This window comes from Acanthopagrus latus, chromosome 7 (genome assembly GCF_904848185.1).
Source record: "Acanthopagrus latus isolate v.2019 chromosome 7, fAcaLat1.1, whole genome shotgun sequence".
In the NCBI taxonomy this organism is placed as follows: Eukaryota; Metazoa; Chordata; class Actinopteri; order Spariformes; family Sparidae; genus Acanthopagrus; species Acanthopagrus latus.
Genome location: NC_051045.1, coordinates 17,027,737 through 17,046,032, shown reverse-complemented (window position 1 = coordinate 17,046,032; position 18,296 = coordinate 17,027,737). Strand labels below are relative to the sequence as shown.

The following is an 18,296-nucleotide window of genomic DNA, read 5'->3' as shown; positions in this document are numbered from 1 at the left end:
ATTTTTAACGCTGGTTAAGTTTGATGTATTCTGCCATATTGATCTATTTCGCCCCACTTCCCTGTTGAGCAGATCAAACTGTAAACAATTACTTATCCTCATGTTTGTCGGAAGCTACTGTACATCCAAAGTCAAGTCACAGGGAGACATATGGTTTGAATCAGCCTGTTAACTATATTACAATCACAAATCTCATTGAAAGTGAAGCTTATTAAGTAGGTTGTGGGGCTTTTTCCCAACATAGAGCGGGAAGAAACTGGAAAATAAATTCTCATCGGGATCGTAAATGCAAGAAGACACTGTAGATTCCAGGTTGTATCTCATACTTAAGCACTTGTAGCCTTGAACAACCTTGTTCAGCTAACTCTGTATTGACAGTGGTTTGTTTTGCTTATTTGTTAGACAGTTTAACAGGCTGTGTACAGTCTGCAGCTGAATCATATATGTCACGCTCTCCATATGTAGCCTTTAAATTGCTAGGCTTGTTCTTGGCCGGTACAATTGCATCATTAGAGTCCCCAAAACCCTTAAAAACTATGATTGCCCTCAAGGCAAAGATAAACCTGGTGATTTACTGTGGAGGAGGACAGCTCCGCTTCATTTATAAGTGCTGGTGTATGCAAGCTGAGCGCCGAGGGGCCTCAAATCTGTGGCTTCTTAATGATCTCAGACTTTGGGCTTGTAGAAAACACTCTTCTGGCACTTCATCCGTAAAGGTCAGTTCTGTTTTCTCCACCTGGGCTTGTTTAAAGCAGCGCTTTTTTTCTTTTCTTCCGGTGTTGACAGCCAAACACAACAACAACTGGTATCAATCAAGCGAAGGCTGCAGAGACGATGTAATTCAAGTCTTGAGAGGAAGGATGTGAGGGGAACAATGAGACTCCTAAATCAAGGTGAGTCCTTTGATCACCTCCTGATTCAATCAGTTGTAACACACACACACACACACACACACACACACACACACACACACACACACACACACACACACACACACACACACACACACACATTCCTGTGAGAGGACTCTCTTTGACTAAACTGAGCCCTTAATTCCAAATGTTTTTCCCCATGGAGGATTTAAATTGCATCATTAGTGCACAGACCAAATTTAAATCCTAAAACCTCCAATATTAACGTGACATTAAATAAATATCAAATCTGTACCAACAGTGTGTAAGCCAATTAGCTTAGCTTAGCATAAAGGGGGAAACAGCTAGCCTGGCTCTGTTAAAAGGCAAAATCAGCTAATCGGCACCCAAAACTTTGTACTTTCTGCCTCATGGCAGCTCTAATGTTATATTCTATGTCTACTTTTATGAATGTGCTGTTTCCTTTTCAACTTCTGTATGTCAGGTCTTGTTCCCCGTTATAGTTTTGTCCCTGTTCTTGCCTTGTGTTTCACCTCTCCTCTCGTTCCAGATCTTCCTCCCCTGCCTGTGTGGTTTCGTCCTCCTCCCTGATTGTCTGTCCCCGCCCTGCTCTCCTTCACCTGGTGCTTGTTTCTGTGTGTGTATATATAGTCCCTGTGTTTCCTCTGTCCGTTGCCAGTTCGTTTTCTTGTCCCAATGCAGAAACGTTCCAGCCTTTAGTTCCAAACCAGTGATTCCTGGAAAGCAGCATTTGACGATGTCGAGAAGTGGCGTGGGATCATGGGAGTTGTTGTCATTGTTAAAGTTGCAGTGTGTAAGAATTGACCACCTGTTGAGATCCTACACAAAACAAATGGGGGGCAGCAGATTGTTAGAGTAACCGCTAACTACTGTCTAGAATCGTCAGTCACATTCTGTTGAAACTAAAACACGTACATATTGCACAACTGCAGATGAAAATGTGTCCCTCATGGAGAAATGTTGATGGGTGAGGTAATGACACAGTTTTACTCGTGGGAGGTTTAGTCATTTTCACCGACGTAACTGATGATTCACCCTCTGAAACGCACCGTTACCTCGGTGAAAACTAGGAAACTCGGAAACACTTGGGCTGATTTAAGGACACAACTTGAAGATCTAGACTTTCATGGACATTTAAGTGCAGAAACGTTTCATGTTATATCTTTAAGCTTCACACTCAGTGAACACCTTATGGTCTTTATGCTATGCTGAGGCAACCAGACAGAAATGAATGCAGTATCTCGTCCAATTCTCGGCAGGAACGTGACTCACCTTATTTCCCAAAGTGTCGAACTAATCCTTTAAAATCCCTATCAAGATGTTGCTCTACCCATAAAGCACTCATTCCACTTTCCCTTCTATGCATTTCTCTGGAATTAATCTGCGTGCTCACTTCAAACACCCCAGAGCTGAACAGTTGGCATTTAAGGCTCAGGTGGACATGTTGCAACTGGCGTGCATGAACAGGTGATACATGTCATGGTATCCAAGTATTTACAATCATTCGCTCTCATGTCTTTTTGTTCGCTGGTGTGTGTTTTTTTATCAGACACCATCTGGGGTTTTTCAGAGTGACTTTGCAGCTTTACCAACAAAGTCAGAGTGGCATGAGTGTGCTTGTACCAAGGTTTCCTGTGAAGAACGATAGGCAGATCTGTTAAACCTCACAAATGAAAAATAGGTCAGCAGCTGCTTGCTCTAAGCAAGTGAAGTTGAAATAATGTTAGATAGAGTCACGACCGTGATCCTGCACAGACAGACAACAATCTAAAAGTTTTTTGTCTTCATCTCCTAGTCATTATTTATGTTATTCCAAAGTCAAATGTGAAACTCTGAAGATAAAGTATACGATTTATTTTTGGTGTCCACCTGATGGGCTTGGCTGCAGCCTGTTTAAATATCACAGTGGAGAGTCAGATAGTGGGTGAGAGCTGCTCACTATGGGGCTGCTGGGAAGCTGCTGGGCGTTTTCATCAGAGGCTTCAACACCTCCCTTCACTCTCGGAGTTTAAATGTGGAGAGAGAATCTCTGTGAGGTGTCAGTGTCCTGCGTGAAGGAGCTGAGAGAGAGAAGAGGCGATGGAGATTTTCTCTGCGTTTGTGTCCGCTGTTTTGGTCTGTGTTGTCAGTGCTGGGATTCCTCATGATGGAATACACTGGACATACACCGGTAGGCTTTTTTTTGTTTTTCTTTTTTTTTTTCTTTTTAAGAACTGAGGAAAAACAACACACTTTTATGCGTAATTTGTGCCGAATTTGAAGCTTTTTTTCATGCGTAAAACGTGCGTCACGGTCTTACCGCACACTAAAAGCTTTTTCTTTTTTTTTTCTTCTCAAGTTGTGTCAGTATTACCACGCTATTAATAAAGTTATTCGACATTCACCCGAGGAATTTGGCAGCTAGTTTGTCCTTGGTGGTTGCGCGCTGCCTTGGCCAAATACCTCGGATGACCTGAGTGTGGTTCCACCTGGAGCTGGACAGAGAAACTGATGCGTGTCGTGGATCATACTATGGGAGTGATTAGCACTATACGTAAACACATATCAGCTGCCACAATATCCAGTTGAGCAAGTCCTGTGCGTGCCAATAAAGCCAACAACAACATGTGGCTGGTTTTAATACTCCACAAACAAAGGGGACAAGTGGGTGATTTTTATAATGTGCAAGTGGTTTCTCAGTCCTTGATCTTCTTCTTCCCTCAGAGGGAGCTTTGGACCAGATGCACTGGCCCACCAAGTACCCCGCATGTGGCGGCAAGAAGCAGTCCCCGATTGACATCCAGCGGCGCAGCGTGAGGCACAACCCGGACATGTTGCAGCTGGAGCTGACTGGTTATGATGCTCAGAGAGGGAATTTCCTCATGTCCAACAACGGGCACTCCGGTAAGAGAAGCCAGCTGTGAGAAAGTGTGTCAGTGACTCAGGCGAGGCTTACAAACTCACCTCTGAGACATCTCTAGATTCCAGGGCACAAACCACATTTTATGGGACTGCTGACAAGATGAATTTGAAAATATTTCACTTTTTTTTTTTTTTTTTAAATGATGCAATTCTTAATCGATTCGTCTATGGTTCACGACCCAATCAGTGCATTCTTGAAACTTTCCAGAGTTGTGAAATCCATTACAACATCAAGCCTGCACAATTTCCCCAGAGCAATGTTGTTGCATGGTATTGATTTGATATGAAACGTACTGCACTGCATTTGCTTCCCATCAGTGATACTGATTTCATATGCTCACGACCTAAAACGAGTCTCAATAGTCTGTCATTTGTTATTTTGCATGTAGAAATAAACTAGAAACAAATGGCAAAAGAGGAACCTGCAGCCATTTGTTTTGAACAAATCCAACATTGATATGTCTGTTTATGTTTCCACCAGTTCAAATTGACCTGCCCCCCTCTATGGTGATCACCCAGGGCCTCCCAGGAAAATACACAGCTGTCCAGATGCACCTGCACTGGGGCGGCTGGGACCTGGAGGCCAGCGGAGCGGAGCACACCATCGACGGCATCCGCTACATGGCAGAGGTTTGGCTCGGACAAGACCGACTTCAGCAAGTTCAACGTTGACGTTAGCCTTGAGAAAGCAAGACAGGGTGGAAAACTAACTGTGGCACACAAACATCCTCTTTACACGAAAGCCTTTGTAGCTGTTAGATGCTTTGGCAAACAGACGTTTCAGCGCTGCTTTTGTAGATTACACTGGCTCGGTTCACTCTCACAGCGTGGGACATGAATTACCATGAGAGATCAAAGTATGTCAGGCTGGGATTGCATCATGGGGAAACTTATCCTCACCCTTCTTCTTTCTTCAAATTCATACCCGCCTACATGTAAAATGTATTTGACAGAGGACCTTCTTTTCTTCTGAATATTTCCCTGATAGTGTTCTATAATGTCTGATGATCTGATGATCCTTTCCATTTGAATTTGGCACCTAACCTGTATTTCCACCTTGTTTTCCAGCTCCATGTTGTCCATTACAACTCTGACAAGTACAAGAGCTTCACTGAGGCCAGAGATAAACCAGATGGGCTGGCAGTGCTCGCCTTTTTCTACGATGTGCGTAAGCCACACACAATTTTGTTCACTGTCCTCTATGTTCTCCTTATTCTCGCCACCAGGTTGAGTGGCGAGATCGACACAGGTTCCCAGCACCATTTCTGATACATGACCGTCAATGGTGCAATAGGAAGTTAACCAAAAAAATAGTCTTTGTTGTGAAATCACCCAATGCCCCATTGAATCGCTTGATATTTATTTCCTAGGTCATCCTGTTGAGTTGAAAGGCTCCATTGAGAGCTCATTTAAATGAAGACATGATGAATGAGTGCTTGTTTCCAGAGTAATGCTCTGGATCTCAGGCAGTCCGTCTGGCTCTCAGCTGGGAGAGGTCATTGCTGCAGCAACACCACTGCTGGCATTCACCGCAGCAGGAGTGCACTCACTACATAGTGGCTGAGAGTTAGTAGACAAACTCATTAAGTAGCAACCTAATTTGGTTTAAAGGTAAACTATGCAGGATTTGTCAATGTACAGCGTCCTCAGTCATCACTTACGACCCACCAGCAGTATGTAGCGGTCTATGCATCCTCAGACAACCAGCCTTGTGCATTTCTCTTCTCATTTCTTTCTCTTTTTTGCTGCGTTCAGGACGTTTCTGGGCTTCAGCCTCTGGGCAGTGCTGTGTTAGCCCTCAGCCGGTAACAGTCATGACTCTATAAAACCTGACCAGGTTACATTGCTGTCTCCGTCTCTCTACTCTCTGCTCTCTGCTCTCGGTCTGGCATAAGAGCTGCAGGTCTGTGTGACCGAGAGCGGGGCCGAGCTACATCTACACACACAGACAGAGCAGAGAGGGAAGGCAGGGGACAGAATGAAGCCTGCACTTCAGCTGCAACTACCTGGAAATAATAAGAAAATACTTGTTTGAGTTTAAATCTCGTTTTCACTCACACATTACATCTGGGCGTTATTTTTGTAGTCGTGGCCGTCAATCCTTTCTCCCGTTCTGACTGAACCCTCGAGCTGTAATTTTGACACGGCTTTGGTTTACTTTCAGGACGGACATTTTGAGAACACCTACTACAGTGATTTCATCTCCAACCTGGACAAAATCAAGTACGCAGGTGAGTCGCTGCACAAAGAGATGAGCCGTCCTTGATTTGTGCGTTTGAGCTGAACATGACTGAGTTTCCGTTGGTCCTCACAGGTCAGTCCATGAACATATCGCACATCGATGTGCGCTCCATGCTCCCCGAGAACCTCAACCATTTCTTCAGATACCAGGGCTCCCTCACCACGCCGCCCTGCTACGAGAGCATCCTCTGGACCGTGTTCGATACGCCCATCACTCTCTCACACAACCAGGTACAGCAGACAGGACAGCCTGTATTTGTCTGGTTACAGCTGATATTTACGGACTGTGACTGTCACCGTTTTTAAGGAAACCAGCTTATTTTGAGTATTATGTGGTTTCTCTTCTTGTCTGTTGTGCTCAGATCAGGAAACTGGAGAGCACTCTGATGGACATTGACAACAAGACCCTGTGGAATGACTACCGCATTGCCCAGCCTCTCAACGACCGGGTGGTGGAGTCTTCTTTCCTGCCACGCCTTGGGAAAGGAAGTGTGTAACTTGTTGGGACATTGTGATTACACAACACAGCAATATCATTTATTCCTCAGAACTGAGCTGGGGCATGACCAAACCCTGAGTCTAATCCATATTTTCTTTTTCTTTTTTTTACCATCACCTTTTGTCTTTTCAGCATTTTGCCGGCAGGATGAAATCGAGTCCAGGCTCCTGAAGATCGAGGGTCTCATCACATCTCTTGGAAAGCACATTCATTCAGGTGAGTGAGCTCTTAATAACAGACTCTGTTAGAAACGGCTGGATGTGAAATTAAAGTGCCCATAATTACTCTCTTTCTTAATTATTGCCTTAAGGTGGACAGCGCAACTCAAGGCCGACCAAATATGGTGAGTCCTTTGATTACAGCTATGACATGCGATTGCTAGATGGACAGTCTAGATAGTCTGATTCTATTCTCTTTTTCTTCCTAGAACCTCGCGGCCTGTTTCCGCTGGTGCTCGACTTCCAGGACAAAAATTCCGGTAGTTATGCCGTGGCCCACCTCAGCCATCCCATGGACCTGATCTCCTTCACCTTATGCATGCACGTCCTGCCTCAAATGGATGATGTCGGCACTGTCATCTCCTACTCGAGCAACGGCAACGACAACGAGCTGATGATCTCTATCAGGAGAGACGCAAGAGAGGTGGACCTCTGGATCGGCAACGAGTTCGTCAACCTGCCGCACAACTTCAGGTCCCACGACTGGGCCAACTACTGCATCACCTGGTCGTCCAGCACCGGGGGCGCCGAGCTGTGGATCAATGGCATGGTGGGGGAGCGGCGGTACCTGAAGAACGGTTACACTATCAGCCCCGGGGGAGTGTTCATCGTGGGCCGAGACCAGGACGGGTACCTGGGGATCACTAACGAGAACGCCTTTGTGGGGAAGATGACTGATCTCAACCTGTGGGACTATCCCCTTACCACGGCGGACATCCGCGACCAGATGTCATGCGAGAGGAACAGCACCACGGTGGGAAATGTGTTCAGCTGGGGGACCACCAAACTGGGTCTGTATGGAGGCGTGCAGCTGGACAATCAGTACAGATGCTCCTGAACAGGCTCGGCTGCTTCTGTCAGCGCAAGCTTTAAAATGTCACTGATGATGAGTGGGGTTTGAAATGTGTTTGGCATGTGTAATGAAGAATAAAATGTCTTTCAGGGCACCTGTGAGTCAATATTTAATGCAAACTGCATCTTAATGCTTCCAACATGTATTGTATTCATATATTTGCATCATGAATAAAGGTTTACAAGGGACTTGTTGTTTTGTTTCATGACTGAAGCACATCACAGGCTGCACACATCACGTTTCACAGTATATTTAAGCAGCAATAAATTAAGCAAAGATCAATAGTAGCCACAAAGAAACAATACAAAAAGGGATTGTGTAAGAATTCCTCGTAAAATAAAAAAAGAGGCTAAATTAAAACCTTTCCAGGTCATTTCAATATCCCCCAGAGCGGAGGCTTCCTGTCCTCTGAATGCTCCCATTTGTGTTCAGAAGGACGTGACCGTCAGTACACCCTCCAGGCTCTCTTTGGTCTCTTTCAATGGCAGATCCCCATCACCCAGTTTGATCTCCACTTTGTTCCTCTTGGCGAACATCTGGCTGATCTCCAGGAAGGTTTTGCTCTTGGTCTCTGGGACCACCAGCCAGATGTAGACCAGCGTGACCAGGCAGATGACAGAGAAGATGATGAAGCTGTAGGAGCCGAGACCCGCCTGGAGGGAGACGAGGGAGAGGAACTGTGATCAGTGTGTCCTCGAGAGGAATTGTCGTAAACATGTCAGAAACGGTCGGTTGGATTCAAACAGCAGAGAGGGTGACGGGAAGTGTGATTTGCATGCTACCATTGTTGGAAAGCTCTTCTTTTAGTTCCTGTTACTCAAACAAATTCCTAACTTGTTTGCTTTTTGGTTTGTAGATTATGACTTGAGAGGAAGTAAACATGAGTCAAGAATAATGTTTATGTATATGAAGATTACAACACCAGGTCCTGAGTAATGCCTCCTCTGATGGAAGAAAGATGAGCTGGGAATAAACGATTTTTAAAGATCCCCTCCAAGAAGCTTTGAAGGCATGAAAATGCTCTGCTGGAAGTAAGACTTTATGTCTGAAGTGGTTTCAAAAGTATAATTACTTTCAGTTTAAAATTCAAAAATCACAATTCATTTCTCTGTTGCTCACTCCTCCTTCGGCGGATGGCTGTGAAAGCAGCCTTTAGCGTATACAGTCTGCACATATATCATCCTGCTCATTGCAGGTCAAACAGTCAAGTGCAGCATCAATAAGCAAAACACATTTTTGAGTGCAGTGGGAACTCAGCACTTGAAAATAACTCTCCATCTTTGTATTGTGTAAATTTTAAAATTGCTTCCCGAGTTTAAGTTCAAATCATATGCTGTCTAAGTAGAATTAGTTTGTCTGAAGCCTATGAAACGTGTTTCTAGTTTGGTAATGAAAAGTACTTTTTTTTGCATTGACCGTTCAGTATTTTCTGCTTACTTCTCGTCACCTGACCCTTCAGAAGTAGTAGCTGGGATTGATACCACTCTCATGTCTGTCTATTAAATATGAAGCTACAGCCGGTAGCTGTTTGGCTTGACTCGGCACACCGACTTGAAAATGAGTCACACAACAAAAAAGACACAAAATTGCTTCAGAGACACAAAAGTACCACAGATAGATGCAACACATCTGTCTCTTTGTGGTACCTTTGTATGTCCTTGTGGTAATGGTGTTGTATGATGTTGTGAGTTTAATGCCTGATGAGGGTCAGTGTCCAAAATGTTGCATCTTCCGTCAGCTTAGTGCTGCCAGAGACGAGGAATCGCCTCGCCTCGCCTTGAATTAAATATTTGTCTGTGAAACGGAAAACTGAAGCGAAATGATTAAAAATGTAAAATGATCAGATCGCGCTCAGGGTGGGACTTGGCGTTGTTGTTTACTCCTCAAAACATCTGTAACTAATTACAATTCAAAATAATAAACATTTGCTCCCCGCCCCCAATGTAAGAGCTCTTAGAAATTGTGTAACTGACCTCTAGGAAGGGGAAGATGAGGCCAACAGTGAAGTTGGAGAGCCAGTGGACGGAGCCTGCGACCATGAAGGCGGCGGGCCTGGCCGACTGCCTGAACATCTCAGTGGTCACCACATAAGGAATGGGACCTAGAGAGATCCCACAGATGTGGTCAACCGCAACCAAAACACTGGAGACACATCATCAGTCTTGAGGGTCACAGTCAGGATGCTCATGTCTCAGATTTTCGACATATATTATTACATGGCTGCTCCCATCCAAACAACACTTCAGCTAATGGAGCGCCCTGTTGTAATCAGTGTGTGTGTGTGTGTAAATAACCACTGGCGGGGGCAGACTCACTGGGTCCTATGGCATGCCCTATGACGTAGACGATGACACAGGCGATGCTGATGTAGGGCATCCAAGTCACGGTCTCCTGTCAACACAAACAGAGGCGGTTGTTATCATTAACACACGGTCACACTGATGCTTTTCTTCACTTTTTTTCCCTTTAAATCGCACCTTTGCTCTGATGCCGGTCTGGCGGCGTTGGGTGCAGGTGAGATTACAGGGTTAAATGGGGGCAGCGTTGTCTCTGTGGTTCCGTCTAATGGCCGGTGTTCCTCGTGAGTCTGTGTTTATGTCTCGAAGTTCTCATGACCCCGGCGAATAGACACATCCAGTCAGCATTTTATTTTTCCAGACCAAGCTCTAAATGTATGCTATATAAACATTACAGTAGTAAATTGTATTGCCGCTGCCTTGACTTCATACTCCATCACACTGGAATTTAACGAAACAGTGACCATGAGGTTAAAGTGCTGACTCTCAGATATGAATGGATGGTTCTCTCTGCTGTGGTGACAGCTCATTTCTAATCTTTATTTATTTATTTATTTTTTGCCTCTTCTGTCATCTCAGATCCTGCCGATCCCCCTCCGGCTGCAGTCGAATAGTCTGTATTGCTTAGGAACAAACTGAATGAGAGAAATATCCCAAACTAGAGAGGAAAGAGAGATGATGCCGTACTGCAGCACCAGTGTAAATGCCGCTAGATTCTCTGAGCACTGCGGTCATCTTTTCATAGGCCTTTATGAATTCCCCTTCACATCTTTCTTTGACTGTTGGATGACTGATGTTTTGCATCAAGGTCAAGAAAGAGTGTTCAGGAAAAGGATTACCCTCCTGCCTTACACCCATGGCACACATTCATAGTCCTGGATAAACCTTTTGTAGGGGGACTACAACAGAAGAGGCTTTGAGTACACTGTAAATTAACATTACTGTAACAAAAAAAAAAGTCTGGAAATCCATTACCTCAGAATTGCCAAATGAAGTAGGCTAAAGTATAATCAACTCTAGTTGTACGAGCTCAAAGTTTAACACCTGTAATTATTAGTCCACTTTACTTGATCACTTTGAGGTGGTGGGTTCATCTTGTCAGATTTTACAGTGCTTTGTCAGGTGGTTATATATCTGTCTGTCTGTCTGTGGAAGGGCTTTGCTATCCCATTTCAAGGTGGTCTCAAGTTTTGTTTGACTATTTCGTCCAGAGCCACTCTCCCCCTGGTCCTCAGTGTGTTCCAGCCTGCCTTTTATGCCGCTTTCCTGTTACGACTCTGATATATCTGACTTTGCACTTAAAACCAAACAAGTGTAACAGCCGTTCTTGCGTGTCATGAAACCCAAATTTAACGGGTATGGTGTTGTTTTGTCGCTAGGCAGTATTTCTTTAACCCTCCCACGACCAACTCTGTAATTATAAGACCGCCTGGATGACGTGAACTTGAAAATCTCTCCTGTCTTTACCATCCACCTGACTTAACATCTCACGTCACACTGGTTTTCTGCGGTCGACTCTATATGTTTCATGTCCTGTGGTACCTGCCTTTTGGGTTCTCAGTTATTTTCTCCATCCCTCTTTGATTTGTTTGCCTGTCCTGCCTTGTTGTATGTTACTGACCTCCTACTTTGTCAGCTGGTTATTTACTTGACAGGTTCTTCCTGCGAGTCCTGTTCTGGAGTCCACACCCAGTGTTACTGAGCCATAGCACACACCCATTTTAAAAAAAAAAAAAAGACGATCAATGCACAGAGAAAATTTGTATAAGATTCGATTTTTGTTTCTTTTTACATCACGTCTGTGCTATCCTCCAGAGCCACCAGAGGTCCCTGCCAGCCTTCCATTACCTGCAGCCAGGCCTTCGCAGCCGCCTGCAGTCAGCACTCTCCCTGTTCAATCAGTTCATCAGCCTGTGGGAGTTTATTAGATGTTTGGCTCCTTCAGTCTGTGCTTGACTCTAATGACACGCATAAGAGGTCCTGCCAGAGTTTTTGTCTTGGCTCACATTCTGTTCAGTGATCGTAGTTTTTGGTTCCTGACTGCTACCATGTAATCTCCAAAAGTGTCACCGAATCTTGCTTTGACACCAGAATGTGGTGTCAGCTGTATTGAAGCATGGAGGAACACAGTCAAACTCAACTGATTTCTGCTCAGAGCTGTGCTCCTTTTTTAAGTTACTCGACTGCTCCTAGCCTCAAATTTAAGGGTTTTCTTGAGGGCTCCTGCGTGTTTCTGTGCTTGAGTCTTTCGCCGCCACCGTTAAACTTTTATGGCCGAATCGTAAAATGCCCTCGACCATCAAGGTGACAGACTTTGATGGGAGTTGGTTTGAGGACTCAGCAAAAAGGAAAACAAACAAGATGTAAAGGTGGAACATCACCAGGGAAGATGCAAAAGTGTCCAAACAAATCTACCAACACAGTTCACGTGCTGTGGTATATAATCTTCCTGTAATTAAAGGTAAATATCAGTGCAATCTCTACATCATTGTTTTATTTCAAATATAATATGCTGGACTACAGTGCCAGAGCAATCAATCTGTTAGTTATCTGTTCTAGAAAATGAACAAACATATAATAAATCTGTCCTGAAAGCCTGTATGACTCAGTCGCCACAATAAATCTCCTGACCTCAAGGTTGAGAAACTCTGAAATAGCTGAGAACAGAAGCTGAGCCACTCGAGGGCAGCAGAGTAACATGTTGGGGTTGTGAGCCACAGTGACACTTTCTCACACACGGTACCTGGAAGTTGAGAGCGATGGTGAGCACCACACAGGCTGCACAGCAGATCCCAAAACCGCAGAGGAGGAGCAGCCGTCGCCCCGAGGCCTCCACGACGAAGACCTGGTGAAAACAAACTGGCTGTTCAAAACAGTTTTGCCTCCTGCTGGTGTGATCAAACGCCAGACGGTAGATTTCAGCTCCTCCCCTCAAAGGTTCACTTGTTAACGGGATACCTACAGCAGCTATGGTCATGAAGACGTTCACTGCGCCTGTTCCCACGGTGACATACTGGATATCGTTCTCCTTCACTCCTGCAGAGGCATAGATGCTGTCTGCATAGTAGTAGATCTGAGGAGGGGACGAGAAAGGCCTTCTGGTTTAATACTTAGCCAAGAACGTATACTGTAGTTATGAATGACAGAATGAAGTTGCTGCTGATGCACATTGATGGGTGTTTTATCTGAGACAGAGTCAGTGTGGGCATCAGTGGGTCAGGGACAAGGACAAGGACAACGGCATGGCTCACCGCGTTGACCCCCGACAGCTGCTGGCCCATGTTCATGATGATGATGGAGACCAGCTGCCAGCGCAGGGAACGCTGGGACAGCAGGCTGAGCACGGACAGACGGCCCTCGGCCCTCTCCGACTGTTCCTCCAGACGCATTTCCTCCAGCTCCTCCTCCACGTCCTCCCAGCCACGCAGACGCTGAAGCGCTGAGGGCGACGGAGCACACAGACCCCCATCATTCCCAGCTTCTGTTGCTGGGTTTTTTGAGGCAGTTCTAGTGTTTTCTCACCTGCCTTCGCTGTCTTTTCGTCTCCTTTCTGGATGAGCATGTACCTGGGGCTCTCCGGGAAGAAGGGCAGCAGCAGGAGCTCTATCGCGGCAGGAACCCCAGTCAGACCCAGCATGAGGGGCCAGCCTGGACGCAGAGCAAACACAGACTTTATTCAAATAATCAGCTGATATTATGTGCGTTGTCGTCTAACCATTGGGTATTTTACCTGTGCTGTTGCCCAGGATGTTTCTGATGCCCAGCACCTGTGCACTGAGGATGCCAACGGTGATGAAGAGCTGTGGCACGATGCCGAGGGCTCCCCTCAGGTTTTTTGGAGAGAGTTCTCCCAGATACATGGGCACCACGTTGGATGAAAGACCTGCAGACGAGGAAATAAAACACTCACGATAAGTTAATCACTGTGAATTTCCTTTATCATGATAATCAATAATGAATATCCTGACGAGTGTCTTGAAGGCCCCACACTGAGCTCATTTTCAGGTTCAAACTTGTCAAACTTGTCATGCTTTAATTTTGGGGGGAAAAAACCCCAAACAAAACAGATTATTGTTCTCCTGCTGTCCATTTCTGAAGCGCCTCTGTTCACCCTCTGTCTGATTTGGTGCCTGTGTCTTTAAGGCCCTCCTCCCGAGACGCCCAGTGTGCTCTGATTCGTCAGCTCACAGCCCACTCTCACTATCACCTGTGAAGGCGTCGCTGACGGCGGACACTGTATAGTTTTTAAGAGACAATTCCTACATGGAGGTGGAGCTTTTTGTTAAAGATTATGATCCTTTTTGTTAGGAGGAGCACACGTGTCATTCAAGGTGAAGTCTCGCTCTCAAATCTTGCAAGGTGAATCATTACAGTTGTTGCGTCGTTGAGATTGTCAACATCAGGTAAACATTGGTAGACGTAACTTTGAAGGCCGAAGGATAACACTGAGGTGATCAACTGGAACAACCCCAAATCTTTTGGTACATTTGAAGTATTTGCACATCAAAACATGTGAATAAAGGGCCCAGGGTTAAAAAAAAAAAAAAAAAAAAAAAAAAGAATTCCCCTTGAAGGGTTTTAAAAATGTTTTGAAGATAATCACAATAACAGCGGGAATTTCAAATTTTCTGGCCAGGATAATCTTGACATGAAATGTTCATGCACACAGCCTTGATCACATGACAGGGTTGAACATATCTGACCTGCACAGATTCCCACTATGACCCTCGCCACGATGATGATCTCGTAGGACTTTGCGATCTCACTGACTCCCATCATCACCGCAGGAACGATGGAGAAGATGTTGTTGAAGAGGAGGGTGCCCTTCCTGTAGCAGAGTCACATCAGTCAGACAAGTCTACGCTTTGTTTTAGGTGATCGATCCACTCTTAGATGGGGCTTAACGTGTAACATTACCTGCCTAGCTTGTTGACCAGAGGGGCCACCATCAGAGAACCGAAGAAGCCTCCGAGTGGGTACATGGACACGGAGAGCGACCACAGCAGAGTGAGGAAGTTGTCCTCCATCGGTCTGCTGTAACGTCCCATGTAGGTGGTGTTATAGAACTGCTTCATGAACTAAAGAGAGAGAAACGCATCATCTTACAAGTGACAGCAACCTTTAAACCACAGAGACGTTACATTTGATATGTTTGGTTTGGTTACCACTGATGGAGAGTTGACCACAGCAACATTATATCCATACTGGAACGATGAACCAAACGCAGATATGAGCGTTGCCAGCGCCAGGACCACAGTTAATCTCTGTCGGGGGGGACATCATGTGAAATCTCTCTTTGCAACTCAACGTCATGCATACACTGTTTACAGACCAGACAAACATGGATGTGATGATCAGGCTTGGCATTTAACTCACCCCTTTCCTTTCCACCGGCTTCGTCCAGTCCTCATTTTCCTTCGCCATGGCAGTGTTTGGACTCACTTTGTGTAATAACTACAGCTCGCTTTGTCATGCCTGCACCACTGGTTTCTGCCTGCCCCCTTGTACTCGAGATCAGAGAGCGTGGCAGTGGTTTACAGCTTGGCTTCAGTTAGTGTATTCATGTTGCTGACAGTGCTCCCGGCTTCAGGATGTTTTGTATGCAATAAACTCGAGGTATATTAAATAATGCCCTGGGCTGATTGCTGATATCTGAGACTTTTATTCCAGCTTCAGCTCAGTAGGTTCATTGGATGGGAGCCACAGCTGCCATTAAAAGCTCGCTTTGTTGTGTTACAATCGTAATGATCATACGCCACACGGGTGTCTTTATTGCTCATTCACCTTGAGGCCCGATTACAGACGAGGTGTTATCACCAAGTGACGACAAGATACTGAAATCACGCACAGTCGGAGTGACTTCAGTGTGGATCCTCCTGTAATCTGAAGGACTAATCTGTCCCCACACTGAAGACAGTTCACCTCACACACACTGATCAGCGACAAGGCTAATTTTTCTGCAGAGACACAGCAGCTGCAAATCTCTTTCCATGTGTGCCCTGTCTTTACTTTGTCACGTGCTGCGTTGCCTCTTATCTCTAAAAGCTGTTTATCAATGCGATGGCCTTGAGGCTGCTTGCTCTTAAAACTGGATGTTGTTTGCTTCCGGGACGCCTCACTACCAAAAAAATAGGCCTTGCATGTAAGTCTGTGAATGGATCATGCTGGAAGGAAAGACAGTCAGAAGTCAGATATGCTCAGAGCAAAATATTGCAAAAGATACACTGTTAAATAAAGTTGTCAGTATTTTCTTAGGAGACCAATTATGTATTTCAGTACAGTTAACCGAAATCAGTTGAGTGGTGTAATCTTCCTAAGGAATAAGGAAGACCCCGCAGACTTACATAGACTGTTACGACTGCTTGGTATCGGGAAATCTTTCCATCAACATTAAAAATAAAATAGTTTCGATCCAGCAAAATGTTTCATCAAAAGCTCAGAGTTTAAAAGATGCAAAAAAAGGAGCTGAATACAGAGTTGCTGGATTTTATGGAGTTTCTTGCTTAGGTTTTTTTTTTTTTTTTTTTTTTTACTCGATTCAACACACAGGGGGAATAACATGAAGCTTGCTGTCAGATTCTGCCTCTCTCTCCCTCCTCTGGCCAGACCTTCACTTCCCCGGACCCCTTCACTGCCGTCCTCTACCTGTCCACCAGATTCTCTCCGGCTTTCCCAGCTGTCTCACTCGCCTGCTTCCACTTTCTCTCATCAGCCCTGCAGTATTTATCAGGCTTCCCACATCGTCTGAAATACCAAATTCACTGACTTCCCAGGAACAATACTCTCAAACTTGACGACCTGACACAACATATTTTACAGGTACAAATGAAGGTTAATTACTGTTGCAACACCGAGAATCTTTTAATCGGAATGAGCAGGCATTACAGAAGGACGCAGACAATGAGAAACAGAGAGACGCCTGAATGTGTGAACGTCGATAGATTGTTTTACAGTGCAATATGTGTCCATGGCAAATTCCAGAAAGTTTCAAGGCCTTGATCCTCTGATTATACAAACCTTCAAGGGTTTCAAGGTCCTATGAATAGAGCCCAACCAGTATACCTGTTGGCCAATACTGTCATCTGATTTTAACCCATCACAGATATATCTATATCAGAGTCAGCTCTATGTTGTCCGATATGAAAAATTCTATATTTTAATGTAGAAAAAGATGCTCTGGGTAATTTATAGTTGTTAACTTCTCTGTGCAGTGTACTCTCTCGTTCCACCGATGTCATTTTAGACAGTAAAGTTTATTGTAAATGTGTAAAATATCCTGCCTCCAGTTTATGTCTTTGTCACAAGTGTTGTATAACCACAGGTGAGCGATCATTACAAAAAATGTGTATTTGTGTTTTGGCCAATTTATCAAGAGTGGACATTTTTACTTACCTGATATCACATCAACATCAGTTCCTCAAATCGAGTTTTGACTGAGTTTTTGAGAACGCTGCAGTAGTGTAAGGTAGTTGAAAACAAGCCCCAGTGCTTGCTATTAAGATGGGCCCTAGTGTACAAACCATTAGGTGAATATTGTACAAAGAGTTGGATTTTACAGTTCAGTTACTTTGGTGTTTGTATTTGGAAAACTTATCATTTTGTTACAGATTGCTACTACAGAGTACAGAGACAGGGTTTTGGCTCTTACTATGATCCCCATAGAGAGTAGTTTGTCAAAAAATCACAGCGCCCGTCTTCATTTGGCTCCTTGCCTCGCTGCCTTGTACCGCTGACAGCAGCTACATATATTTTGAGGAGTGAAACCTTAAAACGTGATGGAGTCATTTGCAGGAGCTCTCATTAGGAGAACGCACCCATGAGGTCCCACTGAGGTGATGATATAATCATGATTTTAACAGGGGAAATAAATGGAAACTGTGACCTTTTGGCCTCGAAAGGAAGAACAAGAAACACATCGAGACAGACAGACATGAGCTGGGACATTTAGGGAATATATAATCTGAATAGGAATTTTTTTTATTCCATATGTAAAAACCATCCTGTCAGATCATATTAAAACATGCTGTCGCAGCTCTGACCTGCTGCCCATTACCTTTGGTGGACAATGTGTTTGACAATTGGCTCTGAGAACGACTGACACAGCCAAATGAACAGCCTGTGTTGTGGCAAAAAAAAAAAAAAAAAAAGGCTTCCATTAACTTGACTGGTGAATGGTCACCCTGCGCAGCGTAGTACAGCCCTCTGGTCCTCTTTAACTTAATGAATTAGGTGGGCAGAGAGCCAGCGGAGGAGAGAGCAGAACCCTCATCCTTAAGTGTTTCTGAAGGCTTCAGTTACCTCAATGTCAGCCAAATCTCTGAATGCACACAATGGATTAATTCCTGCAGGAAATACAGTAAGTGTCGGTCCTCTGTGTGGCCTCTGCCGTCCTCA

The 18,296-nt window shown here is 44.8% G+C and overlaps 2 protein-coding genes across 2 annotated transcripts; one reads left to right on the top strand and one right to left on the bottom strand.

The window, feature by feature from the left end:
* Positions 1-2,882: 2,882 nt before the first annotated feature.
* Positions 2,883-7,793, top strand: ca6 (carbonic anhydrase VI). The gene is made up of 10 exons (XM_037105180.1): positions 2,883-3,063; positions 3,597-3,776; positions 4,276-4,424; positions 4,863-4,958; positions 5,959-6,025; positions 6,109-6,266; positions 6,398-6,524; positions 6,667-6,750; positions 6,845-6,877; positions 6,962-7,793. The coding sequence occupies exons 1-10, from the start codon at positions 2,973-2,975 to the stop codon at positions 7,588-7,590; spliced, it is 1,614 nt and encodes a 537-aa protein (XP_036961075.1). The 5' UTR covers positions 2,883-2,972; the 3' UTR covers positions 7,591-7,793.
* On the bottom strand, positions 7,699-15,505 carry slc2a1a (solute carrier family 2 member 1a). The gene is made up of 12 exons (XM_037105181.1): positions 15,279-15,505; positions 15,068-15,166; positions 14,820-14,980; positions 14,606-14,730; positions 13,633-13,785; positions 13,425-13,550; positions 13,154-13,341; positions 12,865-12,975; positions 12,646-12,747; positions 9,921-9,996; positions 9,579-9,706; positions 7,699-8,258 (listed from the first exon to the last, which is right to left on the bottom strand). The coding sequence occupies exons 1-12, from the start codon at positions 15,324-15,326 to the stop codon at positions 8,034-8,036; spliced, it is 1,542 nt and encodes a 513-aa protein (XP_036961076.1). The 5' UTR covers positions 15,327-15,505; the 3' UTR covers positions 7,699-8,033.
* Positions 15,506-18,296: the final 2,791 nt, after the last annotated feature.